This window comes from Erythrolamprus reginae, chromosome 2, assembly GCF_031021105.1.
Source record: "Erythrolamprus reginae isolate rEryReg1 chromosome 2, rEryReg1.hap1, whole genome shotgun sequence".
Taxonomy (NCBI): Eukaryota; Metazoa; Chordata; class Lepidosauria; order Squamata; family Dipsadidae; genus Erythrolamprus; species Erythrolamprus reginae.
The window spans coordinates 18,224,375-18,239,239 of NC_091951.1; the positions used below are offsets into that span (position 1 = coordinate 18,224,375).

Consider the following 14,865-nt stretch of genomic DNA (forward strand, 5'->3'; position numbering starts at 1 on the left):
TGGGATTCGTGCGGCAGAAGGCGGTCCCGGAGATATTCTGGTCCAGTGCCATGAAGGGCTTTATAGGTCATAACCAACACTTTGAATTGTGACCGGAAACTGATCGGCAACCAATGCAGACTGCGGAGTGTTGGTGTGACATGGGCAAATTTAGGAAAGCCCACGATAGCTCTCGCAGCTGCATTCTGCACGATCATCTTTGTGCCATCTTATTGCTGCTTTTAATATTGTTGATGGCAAAATTAATAATAGTTTATTAATTTGGTGTATTTACACTGTTCTGGTTATTTATTTGTATGTATGTAATATGTTGATGTCACTTGAACAAATTTTCTGCATTATTAACATATTATTAATCTGTCAAACGAGTGTACCTTGTAGTGGCAGGCATAGATCCCTGTAAGCTGAGTTATGTGCCATAGCGTGCGTTTTTTTTACCCTGCCCAGGAGCCAATCGCCTACCTTTTGCAAAAGCCTACCTTTGGCGATTGGCTCCTGGGCAGGGTTCAAAAACTGAAAGACGCAGCTAAGTGCGCCATGGCTAAATGCGTGTGGGGGGAGCTTCTCTGGCGATGGCAGCAGCGGCACCAGGAGTAGCCGCCTCACAGCTGACCACATTGCCGCTGCTACCGCCGGCAACCCTCCCTCCCTCTGGGCCCCAAAGCTCACGCCCTGCCGCGGCCAGGGAAGCTCCGGCCGGGCAGAGCGTAAAACATGAAGAAAAGGTCAGCTGTGAGGCAAAACCCCCCCACCTCGCCTTTCCGCGGGACCTTTTCTCCCTGTTTTATGGTGCACTCCGCCCGGCTGGAGCTTCCTTGGTGGCAGCAGGTGTGAGCTTTGGGGCCGGAGGGAGAGAGGGTTGCCGGCGGTAGCAGCGGCAAGGTGGTCAGCTCTGAGGTAGCTACTCCTGGTGCCGCTGCTGCTGCCACCAGGGAAGCTCCCCCCACATGGCAGGGTGTGAGCTTTGGGAGAGAAAACGGCTCCAGCAGCAGGTAAAAATTGGCCGGGCTACCGGGAGGTGGAGCGTGGCCGGGCACCAGGTACCTGGGATGCCTGGGAGGGCGAGGTTGTTGATGGCTGCTGCCTCTTAGCTGCAGAGCTGGGTGGAGGCGAAGACAATGGCGCCCTCCACTCTCTCTCCGGCTCAAGCTCTCTTTTTCTCTCTGTTGCCGGCATGGTGAAAGAAAGAGAGAGAGAGAAAAAGGTGGGGAGAGAGAATGAGAGAGAAAGAAAGCAAGAGAGAAAGAGAGGGAAAGAAAGCAAGAGAGAGAGAGAAAGAGGGAGGAAGGAGGGAGGGAGAGGGAAAGACATAGAGGGAGGGTATGAGGGAGAGAGAAAGAGCAAGAAAGGAAGGAAGGAAGAGAGAAAGGAAGAGGGAGGGAGAGAGAGAGGGAAAGAAAGATAAAGGAAGGGAGACAGAGAGAAAGGGGGAGGGAGAGATGGAAAGGAGGGAGAGGGGGGTAGTAGGATAGGGAGAGGGAAAAGGAAGGGCTTGGAGAAAGGCAGGGGGAGAGAAAGATAGAAAGGAAAGAGGGAGAAAGGAAAGAGGGAGGGAGAGATAGAAAGGAAAGAGGGAGGGAGAGATAGAAAGAAAGGAAAGAGGGAGGGAGAGATAGAAAGGAGGGAGAGGGGTAGTAGGATAGGGAGAGGGAAAAGGAAGGGCTTGGAGAAAGGCAGAGGGAGAGAAAGATAAAAAGGAAAGAGGGGGAGAGAAAGAAAGGAAAGAGGGAGGGAGGCATAGAAAGGATAGAATTATGGATGCAAGAACTCGCTCATGTGTGATAGCGCACACCCACACTTTATTTATTTATTTATTTATTTATTTATTTTTTATACTTATATGCTGCCCAGTCCCAAAGGGACTGCCGCTCAGACACTATACTTTTCCGCCCACCCCGAAAAAAAATTAGAGGGAACACTGTTGGCAGGGTTTAAATTTTTTTTGTGAAAGGTAAATTTAATACATAATTGGTATGTCACAAAATAAAGTAGTTTTAAAATGGCGGGGGGGGGAGACACTTAGGCTGTATGGGCCCCCAAAATTCCTGCTACTACAGACAGATGGTTATCCAACATCTTCTTGAAAACTTCCAGCGTTCGGGCATTCACAACTCCTGGAGGCAACGTGTTCCATGGGTTAATTCTTCTAACTTCTAACTATATTTTAGCCTCCAATCCCCTAATCATCTTTCTCGCTCTTCTCTGCACTCTTTCTAGACTACACCTTAAAGAATAATCATTCAACCTCAATACTGGACATGGCTGAATCTGTTTAAAAGAGTTTCTTTATCATGGTATCTGAAGGACTGTAGAATAGTAGTGAAATTCCCACAAGCAATGTAACAAAATGTTAAGTCTTCTCTTTTGTACATTCAACTCTCAATGAAGGTTATCTACCATGGTGATTAGTGTTAACCCACTTGAAATGGGTCTTTAAGGAGGGAAAAGAGAAAACACCATAATATTTACCCACCTTGTTGTACAACTTAAGCCACGAAAGACCTTTTTGTTCAATAATAAGTCTCTGTCTCTTAATACTTCCCAGTTTAATTTTCATACCCCTCTCTTTGTAAAAAGCTGTCACGCACTCAACGTCCATATCTGCAGTTAATTCTCCATTTTTGTCCAAGTACAGTTTCTTCTGGGAAAGATTATAGAACTCCTTCTCCAGAAAGGGATGGAACTAGAATGAAAACATCCAGGAATTTTAAAAACAAAAACTTTGATAGTTATCCCACCTGGTATTTTCATTTATGATTTTTTTTCTTTTACAGTTTTGTTTAATTATTTATTTATTTATTTATTTATTTATTTATTATTTGGATTTGTATGCCACCCCTCTCCGAAGACTCGGGGCGGCTCACAGCAATAATAATACAATGTGCAAACATGCTTAATTAGGACTAGTTAATAAGTGTTCATAAGTTCACTTGTGTCATTAAATTCATAAGTGAAGGGAAAAAGTTCAGCAAAATTTGCCAATCGTATATTAACAAAATACGTATCGAGAAAGTACAATAGTAATGAATTAGAGGGAACATTCTACTGCAGGTATCAAATAAATTGAACAACAACAAAAAATAGATTATTCATAAAACCCTTGAAAACAACAGGTTGATTACCAGAAAGCCTGGATTTGTTCAGACGGAAGTTCCCAAGCTAGTCTGCTCTCAGGTAAACCAGACAAGAAATATGACCATTTGAACTAATGCTTCTTTATTGGAGCAGTATCAGTGATGGGTCAATTCGGTGATCAAGTGCTTCGTGCCTATTGTGCTTCTGAGCAACATTCAAAATACAGCAATTTGAAGCTCAGCTGCTTGCCTTCTAAGGCAGCCCCAGTAAGTAGAACAGCGGAGGTGCAGAAATCAGCTCTGCTACATGAATCGGCTGAGCCAGAAAGAAGGAAATATAGGACAGGATAGGATGGGGGCAAGTGAGAGGGCCAGCCAATCATCGGAACTACCAGTTTGCCCAAACCAGTCCGAACCGACAGTAGCCCATCACTGAGTGCTATTAAGAGAATCTTGCAAGTCTAAAAGTACATATTTTCCACCAATTCAGTCGTCGGAGAGGGGAGGCATAGAAATCCAATAAATAAATAAATAATTTTTTAGCTGAAAAGTTTAGGGAGGATCCTTTCTGAGTTTTATTTAAAAATAATTTTTATTCAATTTTTAAAACAATAAAAATACAAAAACAAAGGTAAAACACATAAACATATTTACATTTTACATTTCTGTGTCTTTGGTATGCGATCTATATACATTCATGTCAATCTATTTCATTTATTAATTTGCAATTATATTGATATTCGCGATTTTATGAGATTACTTGTTACTGGGTTTTTCCCCCTGAGCCAATTGTAGAATTTTCCCCACACAGTAAAGAATTCTTTTTCCTGACAGTTCCATAATTCTAAGGTAAGTCTACTCACTGCTACACAATCCAACATTTTGTGATCACTGTGTTCTCTGTCGGAGGATTTTCATCCTTCCATGTCTGTGTGAAGGATAATCTAGCACCTGTTAAGATGTGTATAATAAGATAGTAATTTGCTTTTGTGTGTTGCCCTCTCACGATCCCTAAGAAATATGTTTCTAGATCAGTGGTTCTCAACCTGGGAGTCGGGAACCCTTTAGGGGTCAAATGACCATTTCACGGGGGTCGCCTGAGGCCCTGGGAAAAGACAAATTTCTTCTGGTATTAGGAACTAATGCTTATATTCTGGCATCTTGGAACATATTTTTACAATCCAACCAATCAGCCGTTTACAGTGGGAGCATCTCTCTGACCTTCCTGCCAATCAGCTCAAAGCTCTGTTGGGAGAATTGGTGCTAGACATATGCTTGGGGGTCACTACAACATGAGGAACTGTATTAAGAGGTCGCAGCCTTAGAAAGGTTGAGAACCACTGTTCTAGATTTAATTCTACAGTGTTCCCTTGATTTTTGAGGGTTCGAACTTTGCAAATAGTCTATACCATGGTTTTTCCAGCCCAATAATGTCATATGTCATCACCAAACTTTCATCGACCTTTAATAAATATTTTTTTAAAATAAACTTTAATAAATAAACAAGGTGAGTAATAATCTAAATGGTTGCTAGGGGAATGGGAAATTGTAATTTAGGGGTTTAAAGTGTTAAGGAAAGGCTTGTGATACTGTTCATAGCTAAAAATAGTGTATTTACTTCCGCATCTCTACTTTGCGGAAATTCAACTTTCACGGGCGGTCTCGGAACGCATCCCCCGTGAAAATCTAGGGAACACTGTACTTCGTATTCTATCATTTCCTTTATGCAGTTCCTAATCGTTCCAAAATTTTCTTGCCACTGGACATGCCCACCATTGCAGTTCAATAATAGATTATGGGAATGCTTGGGATTTAACTTGATTTCACCAAAATAGTAGAAAATCATTTCCTTATCTGATGACAAGGAACCAAGCTAAGTGATAGCTGGATAGTATGATAACTATGTCAAACTGGTGCAAAAGTTGTGATAAATCAATGGCTTACCATACTATCTGTAGAAGGCCTGAGGTTTATGAAAACTTGGGAGGATGATTTCATGAGTGAGCAGATGAAGCAACAAAGCATTCTTTTGAGAAGTTCAGAGCCATCATATGTTCACCATCTGGACGGAAGTGGAAGAAGGAGTTGCCACACTGGCACAACTTGAATGGCCAATGTGACAAGTTTGTTGTTTGGGGGCAAGGCATGTGAACTTTCAAATGGAATGAGAAGCTCAGATTTGGTTTCCCCAGTGCAAGTGCCAGAAATAAATTGGAACTTTGAGGAATGACTTGACTTGGACTTTGATTTAAATTTGGATGTTACCTGGAACCTTGACAAACTAACTGGATTAAAAACTCATGAATTTAACCTTTCTCATAAAACTTGGTAGTTATGAACAGTGTTCCCTCTAAGCTGAGTTATGTGCTGTAGCGCGGGAGATTTAAAAGCTCAGCCCTGAAGATTGCAATTCTAGCACAAAGGACCGACCTCTCCACTAGAATTGGCAAACTGTTGCTGAGATTTTAAAATCCCGTGCTACAGCACACAGTAAAGGGGGAAAGGCGGGAAAGAAAGGAGCCAATTGCTGGTCCGCTTTGCTTCCAGCCCCTTTAACCCTTTCTCCTTCCGGCTAGGATGGGTAAGCTCCTTACTGTGGGGGTTGGTGGGGGTTGGGGATCTGCCGGACTACCGCCAGCCCAATGTCCGTCCGCGGGGGTGTGCGCAGTGGGGTGGATCCGCCAGCCCTGCCAGCCCGATGTCCATCCGCAGATCCACCAGGATGGAGTGGGCAGATCTGCCGGACCGACGATGTCCATCACTGGGGAGAGGGCAGATCCACCAGCCCCACCAGCCTGATGTCCATCCGCGAGGGTGGGGTGTGGATCTGCCAGCTTGACGATGTCTGTCTGTGAAGGGGAGAGTGGATCCACCAGCCCCGGCAGCCCGATGTCCGTCCGCGGGGTGGGGGACGATCCGGTGGACTGACAATATCCGTCAATGGGGGCGGGCGCCGACCAGGGGCTGCCAAAAGGCAAGCGGCCTAATGGCACGCCCTGCCACAGGGCTTTTGCCCTCTGTGTGTGGGGGCGCCGATGTCGAACGCGGTCCATCCATGGTGAAGGGCGCAGGGCAGGCACAGGCAGTCCCAGGAGAGAAAGAGGGAGGGAGAGAAAGAAAGAAAGAGTGAGAGATAAAAAGGATAGATAGAAAGAGGGAGGGAGAGAAAGGAAAGAGAGAAAGGGAGGGAGGGAAAGAGAAAGAGAGAAAGAGAAAGAGGGAATGAAGGAGGAAGAGAAAGAAAGTGAGAGATAGAAAGGATAGAGAGAAAGAGGGAGGGAGAGAAAGGAAAGAAAGGGAGGGAGAGAAAGGAAAGAGCTGAAAGAGAAAGGAGGATAGAGAAAGGAGGGGGAGCAAATTATGGATGTCAGAACTTGCGCATGCGTGATAACGTGCGCCCACACATTTATTTATCTATTTATCTATCTATTTATCTATTTATTTATCTATCTATCTATGTATTTATTTAGACTTCTATGCCGCCCAGTCCTGAAGGGACTGCCACTCAGATACTATACTTTTCCGCCCACACCGGGAAAAAATTAGAGGGAACACTGGTTATGAATATTAGACTTTGGTCATTTATTTTTCTATATTATCATTAACACTAAAGTTGGCAAAGTATGATTTTTGTCTAAGATTTGTACCAATTTTTAGACCTAGTTAATTTGACCCTTTTCTAAAAATATATAAACATCTAAAATGTCGTGTCCCCCCAAAATGATTTCCCAATAGTGTATGAGTAAAGTCAAGTAGAAAAAGGTCTGACTTTTACTAACAACATCTATAATGTTTTCTATAAGAACTGCAGAAATGCTCTGAAAAAGAATGCCGAAGCTTGATTAGAATATTTCTTGAGTAAGGCATTTGATAAAGTAGATCACAACCCACTACTTGAAAAGATAGTCTCAAGTTCTCCTTCAAATCTATAAAAGTAACATTCTACTATATTAATCACAAACCACGCATACAGAAATATCTTTAAAAACATAGCTATCATTTTGAAAAAAATATCAGTGTTTAATATCAAAATATATCTACTGCCAGTTTCTTGATAAATTATTTTCTAAGCAACTAGATTGATGAAATATATTGCCCATTTGTAGCACAAGGTGTCAGGTTGAAGCCATCATTTTAAGTTGGAGACTTTGGCCTACCAGGAGTAAAATACTACTGTGAGAATTGGGGAGGGGCGGTTGCATGAGAGAGAAAATTATTAGCCATAACAAATTGTGGCATGAATCCCAGCGACCGTTCAGGTCCCACAGAGTCAGCCTTCTCCAAGTCCCATCAATTAGACAATGTTACCTGGCTGGGCCTAGGGGAAGAGCCTTCTCTGTGGGGGCTCTGGCCCTCTGGAACCAGCTCTCCCCAGAGATTTGTACTGCCCCCACTCTCCTCACCTTCCACAAGAACTTGAAGACCCACTTGCACCGTTACCCAAAAGCTGCATGTGTGTGTGCGTGGGCGCCCCAAAATACCCCACACACGCACCCTTTTTCACGGCTGCGCGCTCCCCATCCCCCTGCCAGCTCACGGGGGCGGGGAGGCACCGGCAGCAGAAGGGAAGGGAGCCGCGGCCGTCCCTGCCTCCCCACGGTGCCTCCGGCCCCCTCGGCCTTTCGGCGCTGCCCCCTGCCTGCTCGATCCACCCCCTCTGCTCCTCTGCCACCTCCTGCCTTTCGGCGTGGCTCCTCCCGCACCCAGAACGCACGCCCTGCCCGTCTCACCTTTGCCAAGAGCACTTTCGTCCCAGGCTCTCAGCAAGGGGGTTGCAGGAGAGGCGGGGCAGGCGTTCTCTAAGCGGAGGCCCGGCGAAGGTGATATTCAATGTCAGGAGTGTGGGGGCGGTTGCGCGCACTCCCTATCCCTCTGCTAGCCCGCTTGGAATATTCAAAATAAGAAAAACCTTCGCCAGCGAAGGCTTTTCTTATTTTGAATGTTCCGGGCGGGCTGGCTGGCAGGGGGATGGGGAGCATGCGCAACCGCCCGCGTGCCCCCGACATTAAATATCACCTTCACCAGCCTCCGCTGAGCAGAACGGAGAGAGAACGAGAGTGAGTGAGAGCAACAGACAGCAAGATAGAGAGAAAGTGAGAAAGAGAGAGAGAGGGAGAAATGGGAGAGAGAAATAGATAGCAAGAGAGAGAGAGAACAAGAGAGAGAAAGGGTGTGAGAAAGAGAGAAGTGACTCTTGATTTAAAGCATATGATAAAAGCACTTAAATAATAACAGAGAAAAAAAACCCAGCCCGCACCTGTTTTTATTAATAGTTATGTTTTTGGTTTTGCTGGTTGATTTAGTTTTAATAGTAATGGATTTTGGTTTTTTTTAATTATTAATTTCTTTTAATAAAAAATAAGGGATTTTTTTCTTATGTATTTATTTATTTATTTATTTATTCTATGCCACCCAGTCCCAAAGGGACTGTCGCTCAAACACTATACTTTTTCGCCCACACCGAAAAAAAATTAGAGGGTACATTGCCCACTTGTGCCAATAGGCCTGGGGCCATTAGATATTAACCCCTGGTTGATGAATGGAGTGTTTGTTTGATTGTATGAATGAGAGTGGTTGGTTTTTAAGAAACAGGGATTTTAGACTAGTTAGTTTAATTTTAAAGTTGGATTAGGATATTTAATTGTTCCTTTATATGTTGTAAGCCACCCTGAGTCCTTGGAGAGGGGCGGCATATCAATCAATCAATCAAACAAACAAACAAACAAACAAACAAACAAAAATATTCTCGCAGAGATTCAAGGTCATCTTTTGTTCAGCACCAGCCAGAAGCACAGGGGAGGATCATGGACATTGAGAGAACTGGAGTGATCCACCTGATGAACTTCTGGGTGGGACAACTGGGTGGGGAACTGTAGGAAACGTTAGTGTTGGGGTGACTACAGTTTGTATCCAACGTGGCTCTGTTAATAAATTGGAACTTGGAAGAAGGCCAAGGTTGGACTCTGATTTATTTCTTGGATGTTTACTGCTTGATTGATTGATTGATTGATTGATTGATTGATTGGATTTATATGCCGCCTGTAATAACTCTCAAAAATAGGTTGAATCAGAAAGCAAGGTTTTATTTCTCTAACAGGACAAGGAAGTTCAATGCAGTCAAATAGCAATTGTGTATTGAGAGAGCTATATAATGACAGTTCCCAGTATTTATACAATTTAGCCCCAGCAACAGGGCAGCTTTTCAAGGATACATTTTTAGCGCCAAAAAGAAGACAGCCAATCAACATGTAATAAACAAATCTGAACTTTTGACTTTTACCCTGTAACTGGGTAGGTAACCGGGCAGATATGTAACACCGCCGCTCTCGGGGCGGCTCACAACATATATAAAAAACAAATAGTGGTACATCTAATCCAATTAATGTAATTAAAAACCCTAAAAATCCTAAAATAATTTAAACCAATTTATAATCACTCATTGGGATGTTGACACAAGGAGGTTGAGAGGATTCCCCTCTTTCTCTTATGAATTCCTTTTTTAAAGGAACTTAGCTTTTTAGTTTCTTGTTAGGACTTTATACCTGCCATGGCTGCAGTTTTGGAGCACCCAATGTCCTGTAGGATTCCCCCCGTCTCCTCCAAGATCTGGCGGAATATGCAGCCTTCAAGACATTGACCAGAGCCACAAAAACAAAGTTAAGAGACTCACTGTCCCTTTCCCCTTGGGTCTTCACTAGAATTTTTGGGATGCATCTTCTCCGCCCTTTGACAGAAAATCCAAGCTTTGAAAAAGAACAGTGAAAATGCTGAGGTTCATACTTTCTATCATAAATACGATAGACTTCAAAATCACCATGATCTGTCTTCATACTTTGCAGAAAATTAAAGTTCCAAATACTGTGAATGTATTTGATCCGTCCATGATGATACATGAAACATTTTCCCAAAGTTGTGATGACCCAGACTTTCCCTCCAATGGATCCTTGTGAATCATGAATCGCGTCTTGGAAAGAATGAAATGTGTGGTACACAATAATATATTCTACAAAGTGAACAAAGACATTGAGTTGTTTCCACTTAGAACTGGCTTCAATGAGTGGTATTAATGGATGATAACTGAGTGTAAATAGTTGTGTTATAACAACACAAATTCCATTCCTAACAACCAAAGGGGTAAAATTAATCAGGAAATCCTCTCCTTCCTCTGTGGCTGGAGCAAGGAGACCAATCAAGGTCCATCTGAAATGCAGAAGCAGTTGGACAATTGCTAGGTACTGAAACCCTTCTTTGGGGAGCATCTGGTAGAAAAAAGGGAATTTGCTTTTATCACTCAGAGTTTTGGAAGCAACTCTAGGCCTCATCTGAAAAAGAAACAAAGATTTCTGGGTTATATTTATATTTGGGGTCGGATCAAGTACAAAACATGAGCTTTAAATAAATCTAACTTCTGACTTATTAAATCTATGTTGGTTTTAATAAACATATTAGAATAGGGATAGGGATCTATAACACATTCACTAACACCCCACTTACTTTACTAGATAAAGAGATACACAAACCTGTGCAACTTTGTAGGTGCCTACTAATGTCGACACCTGGATAGAGATCCCCCTGTCAGCTACATCAAGAATAGCCAAAAGGTTATCCTTCCTTCCACAGCTGTAGTTGGGAATATTGGCTTTCCCAGTAGACAGTATGTCCAGCAAGGCATCTGAAGTGCCAAAGGTAGTCAAAGAGTTGTCATGGATGTTGTAGCCAAGTGTGAGATTTCCCGGAAGCAGGCTATCCTTGTTGATCTTTTGAGTGATGAAAACAAAGGGTTTTATTCCTGGAGTTCCATAATGTAGTCTAATATATTTTAAAAAATGTTACAGTTAATATCAGCATGAATCAGCATAAACAGGAAAAATTAGAACAGGAATTAAAACAAATAGAAAAAGAATTACAACTAAATCCAAAAAATTAAAAAACTAAGGAGAAAAAATATTAAATTAGATATGCAATTTATTTATTAGATTTGTATTTATTAATCTCTTACATCAGGAAGAAATGGAAGATAAAATTAGAACAGCCAAGCAAGTATATTTCGAACAAGCTAATAAACCAGGCAGATGTGCTGGCTCACAAATTAAGAAAACAAAAAGAAAGGAAAACTATACACAGATTGGAAGATGAACAAGGTATCATAAAATATGACAAAGAAGAAAAGAAAAGGATAGCAGTGCAATGCTATAAGAAATTATATGCATATGAAGAAGTAAAAAAGGAAGAAATAGAAAAATATATTGAATCATCACATATGAAAATATTAACGGAAGAGCAACAACAAGAATTAAATAGACCAATTACTTTAGTTGAATTACAGGTAGCGATAAAACAACAGAAAAATAATAAAGCAACTGGTATAGATGGTATACCAGCTGTATTGTACAAACAAGAAATAAAAATATTAGAAAACAATATGCTGGAAATTTACAATCAGATAGCCCAAGAAGCAAAGATACCCCAAACATGGTCAGAAGCATTAATATCACTTATACCCAAAACAGAAACAGAAAAAGAAAAAAATTCATTATTATAGACCCATATCTCTATTGAACACAGACTATAAAATATTTATTACAAGGATCAAAATAAATTTGAATCTATTAATACATCGAGACCAAAATGGTTTTCTCCCCAAGAGACAAATTAGAGATAATTTGACAATAATAATAGACACCTTAGAACAGAGGTCCCCAACCTTTTTTGCACCAGGGACCGGCTTTAAGCTAGACCAGTTTTCCATGGCCCGGTGGGGGGGGGGGGAGCTAGCTGTCAGCGGCGCCGTAAAAGGGGCGATCAAGAGAGGAATGGGTGAATGAATGGACGGAGGGTGGGAAGGAAGGAAGGAAAGAGGGAAGGGACAGCAACAAAAGAAGGGTGCAAAGGAAGCAAGGAAAGGTGTGAAAGGGGAGAGTAAGAGAGGAAGGAGTGAAAGAAGGGAATGAGGGAGGAAAGAAGGGAGGAAGGAAAAGGAAAGCAAGAAATGGAGGGAGGAAAGGAAGGAAAGAAAGAAAGAAAGGGGGAAGGGACAGGAACAGAGGAAGGAAGCAAGGAAACTTATGAAAGGGGAGAGTAAGGGAAGAAGGTAGGAAGGAGAAAGAAAAGAAGAAATAGAGGAAGGGAAGGTAAAAGAGAGAAAGAAAAAGAGCAAGAAAGAAAGCAAGAAAGAGAAAGAAAGAAAGGCAACTTCAAAGAAAGGCTCACTGAGCATCTCTCACTCTCTCTCTCTTTCTATCCCTCTTTCTTTCTTTCTCTTCCTTTCTCTCTCTCCTCTTCCTTTATCTCCTCTCTCTCCCCCTCTCTCTTTCTCTCCCCCTCTCTCACCCTTTCCCTCTCTCCCTCTCTTGCTATCTCTCCCCCCTCTCCCTCTCTCTTTCTCCCTCTCCCTCTCTTTCTCTCTCTCTCCCTCCCCCTCTTTCTCTCTCTTCTTCTCACTTTCTCTCTCTTGTTTTCTTTCTGTCTCTTTTGCTTTCTTTCTCTCTCACTCTTTCTTGTTTTCTTTCTCACGCTCTTTCTCTCTCTTGTTCTCTCTCTTGCTATCTCTTTCTCTCCCCCCCTTTCTCACTCTCTCTTTCTCACTTTCTCTCTATCTTGCTGTCTGTTGCTCTCACTCACTCTCGTTCTCTCTCCGTTCTTCTCAGCGATGACGCGCGCACGCCCTGCCCGCCTCACCTTTGCGAGAGCACTTTCGCCCCGGGCTCTCAGCAAGGGGGTTTGCAGGAGAGGCGGGGCCGGCGAAGGTGATATTGAATGTCGGGGGAGAACGGGCGGTTGCGCGAGCTCCCTATCCCCCTGCTAGCCCACTCGGAATATTCAAAATAAGAAAAGCCTTCGCCGGCAAAGGTTTTTCTTATTTTGAATATTCCGAGTGGGCTAGCAGGGAGATAGGGAGCGCGTGCAAACGCCCGTTCTCCCCCGACATTCAATATCACCTTCGCCGGCCTCCGCTGAGGAAAGCCTTTGCCGGCATTTCCTCCCGGCGTCAAGGAGGCACAGCGGCGGGCGGAGAGAGGGGGGGCAGCGGCGTCCCTCCTGGTCTTGGCGGGCCGCCCAACCCTCCCCACCTCCTGCAAACGCGGCGGGGCGGCGGGGGGACAGCGAGGAGCCGGTTCCGGCGGGCGCGGGGCTTGGCTGGCTGGCGGGGGGAGCGCCGCTGGTGGTGCGGAAAGGCCGAGGGGGCCCTGGCGCCGCGGACCGGCTGAAAAGCCCCAACGGCCCGGTCCCGGTCCGCGGACCGGCGGTTGGGGACCTCTGCCTTAGAATACTATGAAGAGCATCCTGAGAAACAGATGACTCTGGTTTTCCTTGATGCTCAGAAGGCTTTCGATAATGTCAATTGGAAATTTATGATAACACAACTTGAAACGATGTAATTTGGTCAAAACTTTATAAAATTAATAAATACAATATATTCTAAACAAAATGCCAGAATTATAATTAATGGTAAACAGACAGAAAAATTTGAAATTGAGAAAGGAGTTAGGCAGGGATGTCCTATTTCTCCACTTCTATTTATATTATAGAATATGAAAAATGCAATCGGTATATACTGTTATTTCTTTTGGTTATCAATATCTTTTTTTATTGTTATTATTTTCTTAGCCACTTTCATACACTCCTACTTGATTAATTTAATTTCATACAAATTTTATTTTAAAAATCACTGTATGTGTATCATATTTAATCTATTATATCAAAAAAGGGAAAAAAGGTATTGCTATTGTTGTATTTTAATTTGAACTTTTATTTCTTCTTTTAAACCAATCATAAAAATAATTCCATGTTTTATAGTAATCGGAGTCTTCCCTGTTTTTTAATTTAAGAGTTAAAGCATCAGATTCTGCACAATCCAGAATTTTTTTAAGTATTAATGCATCTTCAGGATGATTGGGTTGCTTCCAGCATTGGGCTATTGCCCTTCTAGTTGCGGTCAATATATGTATTATTAAGTAATATTTATTTTTATCTATTTTTTGATCAATAATTCCAAGGAGGAATGCTTCAGGCCTTCTATTTACTTTAATTTGTAACATATCCGTTATCCATTTTTGTATTTTGATCCAGAGATTTTTAATTATTGGGCAGGTCCACCAAATATGATAATAAGTCCCCATTTTTTCCTTGCATCTTCAGCACTGTGGATTTATCCCATTATACATTTGTGATAGTCTTGCCGGAGGGAGGTGCCATCTATAGTACATTTTTTACAGGTTTTCTCTAAATGCTGTTGACTTTGTCAATTTATAATTTTTAGTCCAAATTATTTCCCATTTGTCTAAGTTTACACTCTAACCAAAAAAATCTTTTTTCTCCTCAATATCAGATTGTTTTCCTCCCATGTTTTTCTTCCGGGGCGGGGCTTGGTCGGAGCGGAGCTGGAGGGTGAGCCGCTGCTCTCCCAGCACGACTTTTTCTGTCTTTTTGTTTAAAATCAGATGCCCATCCCGGAGAGAAGGGTATCGTAAGGGGTGGTTATGCTGTGCCCGGTGAGAGGACTGCAATCCCTCATCGGAACAAGCCTTTAGACCGCCAGGACCAGACAGAGAAGAAGCCAGCGTTTGCTGGCCCATAGACACGGCCACCTCGTAGACAGCGAGGAAGAAAGAGAAAAAAGAATGGTGAACATCGGTATCTATGTTAAAAATTTCTTTTTCTTTGGAGACTTCTTGTATGCTTCTAATAACATTAAAATCTTGGAAGACAGAGAAGCTCGAATTTAAACAAGTGGTGATTAAGAGGCTAGAGCAACAATATAAATAAAGTCGGGCATTTGGTGATCGGAGAT

General features: G+C 42.7%; 1 protein-coding gene across 1 annotated transcript in view; it reads right to left on the reverse strand.

The window, feature by feature from the left end:
* The window catches only part of LOC139159217 (vomeronasal type-2 receptor 26-like), a 40,742-nt gene that overhangs the window by 2,429 nt on the left and 23,448 nt on the right, over positions 1 to 14,865 (reverse strand). The window contains exons 3-5 of the mRNA XM_070736565.1: positions 10,595 to 10,831; positions 9,617 to 10,396; positions 2,474 to 2,683 (exon numbers count right to left, since the gene is read on the reverse strand). Coding sequence (XP_070592666.1) covers positions 2,474 to 2,683; positions 9,617 to 10,396; positions 10,595 to 10,831 — 1,227 coding nt within the window. The remainder of the gene's footprint in view (positions 1 to 2,473; positions 2,684 to 9,616; positions 10,397 to 10,594; positions 10,832 to 14,865) is intronic.